Consider the following 13,128-nt stretch of genomic DNA (forward strand, 5'->3'; position numbering starts at 1 on the left):
TCCCGTTCTGCATTCCTTATATCTGTGTGACACCACGTCTCTGATATCCCAACAATATCCGCCTTTGATGCTTTGAGCAATACCTCAAATTCATCAAATTTATTTACCAAACTCCTAGCATTGGTGTAAACGCAAGTATACATTCACCTGTTCCTATTCTTAGCTACCCTAACACAACCCATGTGTTTACTTGTACCGCAATGACTCCCAGCAGTCTCTGAAATATCCTGCATCTTGTTTTCCAGGCTGCTGCTCATTCCAATAGAAGCAGTGGAAGAATCACTTTCACCTCTGCCAGTGGCTACTGTTAATCTATTAGTCCCATTATCCCCCCAAGCTAGCAGTTTTCCGACCCACCTAACACTGCCTCGATAGCATCAGCAAATATTCTTGCACCTTTTCTATTTAAGTGTATCCCATCCTTGTAGAAGCAGTCTCTCCTGTTAACAAGTACAGACTACGCTGAAAAAAATTCTACCCCTTAAGCCTTGCACAATCTTTCCAGGGCCGAATTGATCAACAAGGCTCTCATCATATACTCCCTCCAATCATGTCTTAGCAGAATTGCAGACACTTTCAAATTCAACCCTAATTCACGGCTTTTTTTCAACAGTGACCTGTACTTGTTAAGTAATTCTTCCGGTCTTTTACTCTTAATATCATTAGTGCCAACGTGTACAACTATGTCACCTTTTGTGCCCTTAAAAGATGATATCCGCTCTACAGCGTCATCAACCTTTGCCCCTGATCCTGTTCCACCTATCCTTTTTACAAAGCATGTTCCCCGTTTGTCTTTCACAATATGTTCCTTTCAAAAGAGTCTTTTATGTTTAATCATATCATCATATCATGGAACCATAGTAAGAAAGTGATATTTGATTTTTAAGATAATTAAAAATATATCATTTAAAATAACTTTAATTTTTATTTATACAGGTAGTTCCTGACTTTACGAGTTAATTCATTCCTAGCGCATGCTTGTAAAGCGGGAATTTATTTCCCTTGAACATAATGTTAAAAATTGCGGTTACATTCTCAACAATGAAATTAGTTTGCTAATTAATTTATGTTTATACAATGATTGATTTATCCAAAGAAATAAAAACGTAGCCTGTAAAATCAAGCAAATTATAATAATAAAGAAAATTATTTATGACTTACAAATGTTAAAGAATATTTATTCTTCATCATCATCATCATCATCGACTAAATGCACACTTGTTGATCACTCATCATTATTGGCTCGGCACTCATTGGTTTGTTGCACAAGGAGTTGTCTTCTTCAGAAATGCTTCAAGAGGCATTTGTTTCCAAGATAATCTTCTCTTTTCTTTATAAATTTCAATAGCATGCATAAGCATTTTTTAACGGAACACACAAATTGCAACTAACACGATTTGAATGGAGTAACAAGTTTACGAAGCTTTAAAAAAAAGGTGGATGAAGAGAAGATTCTGAAAATTTATTTATGTTTTTTATATGATTGAAGATTTCAGTAAAGGGGTAACACATTTCATCATAATAATGTAAAAAACCACACAATTCCAGCTATTGGTATTTTTGCAAATACAATAACATGGGTTTACTACCCGTTTATAATTTCTTGCAGTAAAGCCCAATAACCCAGAAAGTGCAAATTGTTTTTATTGTTTTATGGTCATGACCTCCAGAAATCAGAAATGTGTTTTAGGAAAATATCACAAAGCTGTTCAAAATTGGTTCTTATAACAGAACATATAATAACAATGAAAGTGTAGTGCATTTTAATGATTTGAATTGGTAACTAATACAATTTACACTATAAAAATGACGTCTTAGAGAGTTATATAGCAAAAATTTCAACTTCCGAGGTCATGGGACGAATTACCAAATAATGTGTTGTTGGGTTCACATTACGATATTTTCACAATATGATGGTGTCTCTGGAATGGATTAATATCGTAAAGCGGGGTACACTGTATTGTATAGCTACACATGGTTTGAAATGCAGCATTTATGAATGTTTAACATTCATTTTTTGCAGTTAATGTTCAAATGTTCACATTTTCGATATTTTTGATAGTTGATACTTGGAAAAAAAAAAAAAAAAAAAACATAAACCCAGGAATTCGTAAAGCAGGAACTGCCTGTATTTATACTTTTATAAATATTTAAAGGAAAGTTCAACAGTGGACTACAGAACACCTTTCTGAGGTCAAGTAAATGATTTATATTATATTCTTTATAATTCTGACCAATACAAATAAAATAATATACACCATGTAAATGTTAAAAATGTTTTTAACTTTTGTAGGAAAAAAGCACTAACCATATCATGCAACTATTACGGTAGTACTTGGCAAGTGCATTCTGCTACCTGAATACTAAGATACCCTAATGAATTAAAATAAATAACAAACAAAACTAAAATGACACTCATTTTAAAGTGCAAATGCACAACTTCCAACAAAAGAGACATACTCCTTACACTACATGCACACACCAAAAGAAGAGTACCACATCCGCAAAAAAAAAAAAATTGAATTAAGGGAACTCGGCACTTCTGAATTCCAGGATCACATTTGAGTCATTAACCACTATCCAGCAAAATGGATATCCCTATACAATCTAAATACAAATAGAAAGTAACGAACAACTATTAAAAAATAACATATGCCACGATCACCATCATCTATAATTTATATGAATAAATATAACAAACAAAATGCAAATTCATATGTTGACTGCTCCAGTTGGAGCAGTACAAATCAGCCCTTCTGGACTATCAGCTTTCCATTCATTGCTATCCTGTTTCCTGTTATATCTTTGGCCAGTGTAAGCCCCTTTCTTTGAATGTTCTTATGCTATTGCCTTTCCATTTTGCTTCAGATAGCTTAGCTGATCTCCCTTCTGTCATCTATTCTATATTCCCATATGCTTTAAGTTTGCTTCCCTTATCTTTGATCAGATATTTATTTTCCGAATTTTTTTTTATTTCCTCATTTGCGATGTGGTCTTACACTACATGCACTATTGCACCATTGTTTTACGCCATTTGTTCCATATTAGTTCCATTTATTTTTCTTGACAACTCAAGAGGTCTTATATATGAATTAGTCTGCAACTGCAAACAGGTCTACATAGGAGACTCTAAAAAAAAGTGCAAAAACACAAAAAAGGCATCCAGTACAGAAGAGTGAATAAATCCATACTTTGGCTAAGGTTTTCCCCATAATTTTTAATTATTATTTTAATTAAATAAAAATAGCATAACTTTAATGCATCCATATTTTAATATTTGTTGTTCTCACCTCTCCATTTATATTTTAATCATAAATAATAGATAGTAGCCAGTTATAGCAGCTGTAGTTTCCATTTCTCTAATAATTCAATTAAGCTACATGGCACCTAACATAACTAGACCTTTAAATTACATAATTTACTAATGATCGTCTCTGTCTGTAATCTTGACATAATGGCCCATGAAATTATAAAAAGAAGTTGCTATATGGCACCACTGCCTCATTCCAATTTAAATCATTTTTCTGTTTCCTTCAATCCTCACTGAAAATTTCCATTTTTATATAAACTTTTTATTCCATTTGAAAGAGTATATTTCTGGGTACATTATTGAATCCTTTTTTGCAAATCCTGAATACATGTTCTTGTTATGTTATCTTCAATTTGCTATACTTTGTCTAAATTGAAAATATTTGAACCTGGTCTCTCCTGTTTGGCCTAAAACTTGACTTTTCTTCCCAAAGTTATATTCAGTCAATACTTCTAATCCCCTTCACTAAGATTTTATTTGGCATTTGATAAAGTGGGCAATTAGAGCCATATGCCAACTTCTGTATAAGATATTTGCATTTTACCACTCTGCCACCCTTTTTCTTAATGGAAGCTAAAGTGGTGAAAACTATGTCGGTCTCTCTCTCTCTCACTCAGAAAAAAGTTCTTAGTTCTTATATCTGGGATGTACCCTAGTTTTTACCACCTGATAAAGAGAAAAAATTCCCCACCCCCTTATGTTTACTTTACTCATTGCTTTTAAAGTAAATATAAGTTACAAAATCTCCAATCAGATTTTGTAACTTATACAGCTGCTGTTTTTAAGAATAACTTATTTGGTCAATAATTATTATGGTCCCAAATCTTAATTAAAATTAAGATTGATTGAGAAGAAAGAACTGTAAATAACTTCATGCCATTTGATAACCAGTGCTGACTTTGCTCCCAAATATATGTATATTAGATTTCCTTGAACCGCAAAGCTATCATCACCTGAAGAGAGAAGTATTACTGGAAGTCTGTGAACCGCTGTCCAAAAGTTTTTCCATGGTTAATGGAATTTGTTGGGAAAAGAATTTTCTCTTTGCTAGCACTTACAAATATGAAATTAGCAAAAAACTAAATTGGCTGACAAATTCCCACCTCTGAAACAGCTTGCTTGCAGCCACATCAAATATCTCTTCTAACACTGACATCCTTCAAAGCGAGGTGCACTGCAAATTTTTTGTTCATCACTGATTTTTTTTTTTTTTTGTCAAGAGAAAATGAACTACACTGCAAAACTTTTGCCGACTCCTCGTTCATCTTCAATGATACTCCATAGAAGAGACAAACAACAAAAATACAATAAGTAACTGCCTGTATGCATTTCAGTACACACTGACTTTTAGCATTAGCATAAATAGAAGCATATGATGCAAGAAAGCAAGCTTATGTAGCATCATCCAAAAAAAAAACAAAAAAAAAACATTTCACACCTCCATTCCCTCTAAACGTTTGTCCAGTTCCTTCTTGAATTTATTTAAGCTATCAACTTCCACAACGACAGATGGAAGTTTGTTCCAACAATCAACAACCCGCTGGCTAAAGGCAAATTTCCTCACATCTATTCTATAACTGTCTTTCCTCAATTTGAATTTATGCCCCCTCAGGTTCGCAATCTGAGCAGGAGGAAAGATTGAGCCTAGTCTCCAGATGCTGCAATTTGCAGAACTTAAGCCTTTCTTGGAAGGACAACCCCTTCATTCCCCTCACCAGTCTTGTTGCCCTTCTCTGTACTAGCTCAAGCAACTCTACATCCTTCCTAAAATGAGGCTTCCAGACCTGTACGCAGTACTCAAGGCATGGCCTGATCATTGCCTTATACAAAGGGATAATCACCTCCTTTCCCCTACTAGCAAAATTCCTGTATATCATTGACAATACCCCATTACCTGCTCTGGCAGCTTGTCTGCAGTGCTCAGAAAACTTCGTATCTAACTGCACAATTAATCCTCCCAGGTCTTTTTACTTTTCTACCACCCTAAGTGTAGTACCACACAGTTGGCACATTAATCTGAGGTTACTTCTATCCATATGCAGTACTTTGCATTTGTCAATATTAAACTTCAGTTACCACTTCTCAGCCCATCTGCCCAAATTTTCTAGATCCTGTTGCAGTAGTACACTGCCATTACTGTCATTAACAACCCTGCCAACCTTTGTATCATCTGCAAACTTCAACATTAAGCCTGATATACCTTCATCAATATCATTGATAAATATACAAAACAACAGTGGGCCCAACACCGAACCCTGGGGGACTCCACTAATAACATTAGTCCACAAAGGGCAGCGCCCATTGATTACCACTCTCTGTCTTCTTCCATTCAACCACCCTTTTACCCATTGTTGCAATAGATGTGCAGAAATTCACATTTAGCCAGCAGATGGTTGATAGTGGAACAAACTTCCATCTGTTGTAGTGGAGGTCAGCAACTTAAATAAGTTTGAGTCAGAACTAGACAAACATTTGGATAAAATGGGAAGGGGTTTTTTTTGTTTTTTTTTTTAGCTGATGCTATATAAACTTTCTTTCTTGCATCATATGCCTCTACTAATGCTAATGCAACTTGCCCTTAATACCATACTGCTCCAATTTGTACAGTAGTCTTCCACGTGCAACAGTGTCAAAAGCTTTCCTGAAATCCAAGTATATGATATCAAAATTATTTTTTGCATCCAGTTCCTTTGTAACCACATCATAGTATTCAATGAAATTTGTCAGACATGACTTTGCCCTAACAAACCCATGCTGTGTGTGAATTATTACTGCAGTCTTATCTAGAAGATCCTGCAGTGCATCTTTAACCAGTGACTCCATTATTTTCCCCGGAACAGAAATTAAACTAACTGGTATGTAATTACTCGCGTCACCCTTAGATCGCTCTTTTTGAATTGGCGATACATTTGCACATTTCCAGCCTGAGTCCACTGATGCTCTCCGTAATTATGGCCAAGGGTTTGCTTACTACTTTTGCCTTCTCCTTTAATATAACTGGATAGATCCCATCCACCCTGGGTGCCTTTCTTATGTTTAACTTCAACAATTTCTCCTCCACTTTGCTCTCAATTATTACAAAATCATTAAGCACCCTGTTACAGTTTGATAAACTTCTGCAATTCACTTCCCTTAATAACTCTTCATGTGTGAATATAGATGCAAAATACTCATTCAGTTCGGCAGCTATCTGAGAATGATCATCTACACTCAAACCATTGATATCAAGTGGACCAATCTGATAATCGGACCCTTACTTCTAGAGTTTATATAAATGTATAGTGGCAGTTATATGTTATTTTAGTTCTTTTTTCTCGTGTGTAGAAAAAGGAACAAAATAAGTTCATGTGAACAAGGAATTAGCAAAGATTACTTTAAATAATGCTAAAAATGAACCTCATTTTCATCATTGTATTACTGTGATGTGGATAATTGCCTTCTCATGATAGAAATAACCCACAAAGACTAGGGCTCATTTAAAAGGAGTTTTGATGAGTATATGTTATTAATAAAGTTTTAATTTGTTGCGTGCATGCGTGTGTGTGTGTGCGTGCATGTATGTGTTTTGGATTACACTAATGATAGCAGGATACTGATAAAATATGTGTGATTTACTCATTCATTGTGAATTCTCAGATTTGGGTTTAATTTAAGGCTTATTTCTTTCACTCATGCAATTAAAACAGAAGCATCTGAGGATGTTTAATTTGACTTTTAAAGGAATCATTTGCCATCATATCAGATGATTTGTATTGTGGTAGTCAAATTTTCCCTTCTGTAATTCATTGTACTTTGTTTGCTTCTTTCATCTTGTAACTGCATCATATTATACTTATAAATACATTGTCTACCTAAATTTTAAGTTTAAAATTTAATCTATTTAGTTATGATTTAACACTTTAACAAAGCTGTGGTTAATGGCTGAGAACTCAGATATATAAAAAAATAAGAAATATTTCTTTTTAATAAAAATTCATGTGTTCAGTAGAAATTTGTTATATATGTTATTTTGTAAGAAATGCAAATTGTAGACCTATAGTTTTTATTCCAATTATAGTTAACTATTTCTTTCTTTTTTTTTTTTTTTTGTTATTTTATTATATATAGACCTTTATGTACAATGACCTGTACATTTATAACATCAAGAAGAACCAGTGGCGTTTAATTCACTGTCCTAATTGTCCACCTCCTCGTTGTGCACACCAGGTACATATTATTTAATATTTAGGAATGTTATCTGTTTTAAAGAATTGGTAATTCAAATTGATTTCTGTTATCATTCTTCAAATAGACCTCTGGGGTTGGGAAAATTCATATTCACAAACGAGGCGGCGGTTCAAAGATCGTCTGGGGGGAATGCACGAATACTATAAAATCTGCGGATTATGGGAAGTCCGCCGTAGCGGAACATTTTTGAGAGAAGCATCATCAGATCTCCCCGGACGAAGCTGTCATTGTCGACCATGCACATAGGTTTTGGGACCGCAAGTGGCTTGAGAGCTTACGGATTTGTTCTTCTCAGAACAATACCATTAACAGAGACAGGGGAATTCGTATTCATCCCGTCTTTGAGGCGGTGATTCTCAGACGGGATGATCAATTCTGCCTGGCACGCTCCCGAGCCATTTCCGGTTCCAGTGCGCATGACGAGAATACTGCCCATGCTCCTGTGGAATCACATGCTGAGAGCCGTGAGCCTGCTGTTATTTAAGGATGTGTTGTACCATAAAAATCTTACTGTTGAGAAAGGAGGCGGATGCCTCTGAAAGCTTCGGGATTTTAGCGGTTTTAGCTCATTGTTTTATCGGTATTTTAGTGGTTTTATTTTCATTATTTTATTGCTTTTATTTTCTTATATATCTTATATATATTCTATATTTATTGTAAATAGATTGTATATTTTTATTCTACATTAATTTAAAGAAAAGTTTTGTTATTTCATTAGTTCTATGTATATATTTTACAATATTAAAGTAAATTAAAAGTAATTATTTCAGCAACGGTTGGTGTTCGTGTGTAATTTTTGTGAATCTGTTATCATTCTAAATAATTAAGAATCCAGGATTTTTTTTTTTCCTATCACTTTTTGCCATTATCAGTATTGTTCAGTAAAAGCATAGAAGTAAATATTACAAACATCTGTAAACAAATATTAAAAATATTTTGCTTAATAAGTTAACATGAATTTTTTCATGTTCAGTATTAGAAAAATACAGTATTTTTCTAATACTGTATTCTATTAAAATAAAGTACAGTATTAGCAAAAAGGCCTTGAGTGTCAGGAATAAGCATACAGAAATACATATTGCTACAATCGAAAAAACATCAAAATAAAATTTTATTAAACATATACAGTGAGAATTAAGAAATAAAAATTTAATGAAAGAAGAAAATATACGGAAACATATATTTTGAATAAAGTTTTATTTTAACGTTCCATTGGTTGTAGCAATATTTATTTCCAGTATAAAGTACAATAAACGGAAAATTTTTATAGAATAAAAGCTAAAACACAGATAGAAATAAATGTGATAAGAATATACAGATAAACAATATAAGTGATAAGATACTAAAATTAAAATTAAAAAAAAAAAAAAAAAATACACAAAAAAAGCTTTTAGAGTGATGTGGTCATTTTGCAACTTTAAAGAAAAGTAGTATTGCCTCGTTATATTGCAGAGAATCAGAAAACATAAGACACGTGCTCTCAGCAGACCAATGTAGATCATGAATGGTGACTAAGACAGAAAAATATAGAAGAGAAATGTGGGAAGAGAACATCAGCTGTCAGACTCTGCAAAAGTAGAATAATGTACATCAGCCACATTACAAGTTTATCCTCACTATCCATGTCAAAATGCGAATAATTTATAGCAGAAATAGCAGCTATTTCTTGTATTTAATTTCTTGTCAGGGTCCACATTAAACTGGCAGATCTTTTTGGGATCCATTAGTTTAGTGGACATAAGCTTCTTCTTGAGTTTTCAAGATTTTTTTAAAAATTATTTAATTTTTTATTTAAATAATGATAATTCAAGCCTTCTCTGTATAGTTGTATTTGTTGCATCCACACCAGTTGCGGTTCATTATTTGACGGCATCTTGAAGAAATGTAAACAGTATGCTTTGCCTGCTTTGGACAATTTTGCTTTAGTTTTAAGGAAAAAAATGCTACTTTGCATTGTTTTTCTCTCTATACTGTCTGGGGACACTATTGTCCCTCCAGTGACACAGCTTGGGCTTAATTACCATTCACTTTAGAAAAAACTATTTTAACCACAAGCTAATCTAAAGTTCCTAATACTGTTCTTAATTGAATAACATCTCCAAAAAAGATGAATCCGTTATTCATTAAAAACTCAGTTACACTGTTGTTACCAATTTTGGAGCTATTTGGCTCTACCATTAGACAACAAGCCTCAGTTGTGTTGAGCAGTTAATAAATGTATTGCAGCTAAACTGAGCAGTGTGTATATGTATGTGCATCAAAAAACACCAGTTGAAAATGTAACTTGCATTACACCTATAATACAACCTCTATACTGGGCTACCATTATTTTCTGAAACTATTTCAATTCTTTACTAATTTGAATGTTTTTGCTTTATTAATGTAGAATTTCTGAATCATCCTTCAGAAAGAACAGTTAGTTGAGGGGAGAGACTGGTAAAGAGATCCCTTGATAGGCATGATCTGGATGAAACATGAGCATGTACAAATAAATAAACATTGTTATATTACATAAATGTTTGTATATATATTAATTGGTGCTAATGAGCATCCAGTCTTTTTGTCATAAAAATCCTATATGTTAATGTTATTCTTCTGTTGAAGATGTTAAAAACCCAAAATAATCACCATATATATGGTCCTTGAGGCTTGTCACAGATATTATTTCAGGTATGAAAAGCTAGAACTTGCAACCTGGGAGTCTCAAAGGCAGATGGAACTGATATATGTTGTGGCCAATAAATGTAATGCTGTTCAAGACAAAAATGTTGCATATCACAATTGGCTTGCATGGAAATCTCCAAGTTCATTTTCTACCTACACCAAAGCTCACAAAAATTGTAATGCAGTTATTAATCAATCCTAACCAAACTTTGAGCAGGCTAAGAGTAGCAAACTTGCTTCTTGTATAAACGTTAGTTGTGCATTCTGGTATCTTACCAAAGTTTTTGGCCGCAACTTTTGTCCATCTGTACTTCCACCTTTGTTAAAACCTGATCATTCTATTGCCACCTCAGCTAAAAATAAAGCTGACCTGCTAGCATTTGCCTTTTCTTCTAACTTTTGTATTTATGATCTTTGTAAACCACCACCCACTATTCCCAGGCCACTCCACCAAATGCTTCCTGTGGTCTTCTGTCAAAAAGATCAAAAGAATTTTGAACAGTTTTGATGCCAGAAAGCTACAGGTCCTGATGGTATTTCTCCAATTATTCTCAAAACCTGTACTCCCAAGTTTTCTCCTTTTCTGCATTGCCTTTTTATACCTTCTTATTCTGCTGGTGTTTTTCCTTCTGCTTGGAAATTTGCTCATATCCAGCCAGTTCCTAGAAAAGGGTGACAGATCCCTCCCATCCAGTTATTATCCCATTGCATTTACCTCTACTTTTTCCAAAGTTAAGGAGACATCCAATCAATGATTGCTTGTTTTGGGTTTTATTTGTGACTAATGCTATATTTTTTTGATGACTAAGGCTATTATGCACCACTGGTGATGTACTGGCCCATCTGTGGACAAATTTTCAATGGAGAAGTTTGGTGAAACTTGAACAGTTGCTCTTGACTTTTCGAAGGCTTTTGATCATGTTTGGCATAAAGGTCTTCCAAATACAGTCTGTCTCCGACATACGTAAGAGATACCTTCCAGGACTTCTTACATAAGTCGAGTTTTACGTAACTTGGGAATGACTAATAAAATATTGTTACTATATCTCTAATATACAAAAACTACAAAATGTTTTTATAGTTACAAAATTACAAAAATCACATAATATCCTCAGAAGAATTAAGAAAAATAGTTAAATACCATAAATTAAAAACTATCTAGGGACAGCAGTGAAGTAGTACCACTTTCATTTATTCTCTTAGACGGCACCATGATAGCGGTCAAAATGAAACTTTCTTTAAAGAACTTCACTAGGTTAAGTTACAAGAGATGCTGTTACACCTTACAACATGTGAATGAAGCACACATTACACGATGATAGTTTGATGTGAAGTTGTGAAAATTGTTGGACAACGTGAATTTCAACTTCACCACAGTAACCCGGTGTTTAACAAATATTACATACAAAATGCAAACAAAAGCTCCCTCTTCGCTCTCAAACAAAACTGAACTGAATCTACAATCAGGAAAGAAAGGAAGGAAAGGATGTAGAGACAAAGGGCTAGAGTGTAATTCTCCTAAGAAATATAGCCGACCGGGCTAGCCGAGTGGGTAAAGTACCTGCCCGGCAACCCAGAGGTCGCGGGTTCGATTCCCGCCTCGGGCTTGGATCAAAGTACTGCAAAAACCTTGGGAGGTGCAATATGGCCACAGAAGCCGATGCGCCAACAACTACCAAATCAATCAAAATCCTAAGAAATAGCTGATGGGACACAGACCATGTGGTTTGAATGCTGTGGGGATTTCTCTGAAGTGCTTCGACGTAGTTCACCTGTCTCAAACACATGTTGTTGAATATTTCTTCAGAATTTTTAAAGCAGAAAATGAAATGTTAACTCTAGTTATTTACCTAGATTCTAATTACACTGCAAATTATTATCCAACATAGTTTGTATGGGAACAGAAATAAAAACTTATACTTATTGTTCCTTCATTCGACTTCACTCTTAAAAATTATACAGAAAGTATCTTTACGATTTTACCAAAAAAATTTACGTCCGAAATTGTGTAACTCGGACTTACAGAATTTGAGAACTAACTGTAAGCTTCTAGCTTATTGATTATCAAGTGTTTGGTGCATTGGGTATCCATTTTTCTCTCTGACTGCTCACCGCAGGTGATGGCTCGGTCTTCTAACATTTTCTAGTAATGTTTCCCAAGATTCATTTCTTTCTCCCACTATTTTCCCCATGTATATCAATGACCTTCCACTGAAAATCCTATCCATAGTTTTGCAGATGATAGCACATTGCATTCCACCTTCCACTGTGAGAAAACTTTCCTGCACAAACAACTTCATCTTCTCAAATGTCCATCACTAATTCCTTAATTGCTGATCTCTGGTAATTGTCCAATGAGCCAAAGATAGCTTCGTTAATTTCAGTCATTCTAAATTTCAATTTCACTCCTGGCTTACTTGCACCTTGCAAAAAGGAATCTAATATTCCTATGCTTACCTTCGATGACACTCAGATCTCTAGACAAGATCACATATCTCTATTTGGGATTACCCTGACTTCTAATCTCACTTGGGATAAGCATATCATGAATACTGTTTCCTCTGCATCTAAAAAAAAGTGGGTTTTCTTTTGCCCTCAGCATTGCTTTTCTTCTAAACAACTTCTCACCTATGCAGATCTCAAATCCATCCTGCCATGGAATATTGTTCTCATATCTGGAGTGGTGCACCCAAAACTTCTCCCAGGCTTAATTAAGTATTAAAAGAAGCAGCAAAAGAGGGAAACAAACATTTAGCCATCATTATGAGAGCAACCCTACAGTTTGGAATTGTGTAAATGTCTTCCAAATTCACGGGGGGGGATCAAAAGTTAAAGTGAGGAAAATAATGGGGTTCAACGTTTAAGAAGTAATGCAGGATCGTCTTCACAGAGATAGTGTTGTCTGACCAATCTGATTGGATACTATA

At 34.4% G+C, this 13,128-nt stretch overlaps 1 protein-coding gene across 1 annotated transcript in view; it reads left to right on the plus strand.

The window, feature by feature from the left end:
• LOC150078621 (kelch domain-containing protein 4) overlaps positions 1 to 13,128 on the plus strand; it is a 78,996-nt gene that overhangs the window by 36,561 nt on the left and 29,307 nt on the right. Inside the window, exon 4 of the mRNA XM_090384022.1 lies at positions 7,418 to 7,516. Coding sequence (XP_090240148.1) covers positions 7,418 to 7,516 — 99 coding nt within the window. The remainder of the gene's footprint in view (positions 1 to 7,417; positions 7,517 to 13,128) is intronic.

The sequence above is a fragment of the Mastigoproctus giganteus genome, chromosome 10 (assembly GCF_048544385.1).
Source record: "Mastigoproctus giganteus isolate SK-2022 chromosome 10, ASM4854438v1, whole genome shotgun sequence".
In the NCBI taxonomy this organism is placed as follows: Eukaryota; Metazoa; Arthropoda; class Arachnida; order Uropygi; family Thelyphonidae; genus Mastigoproctus; species Mastigoproctus giganteus.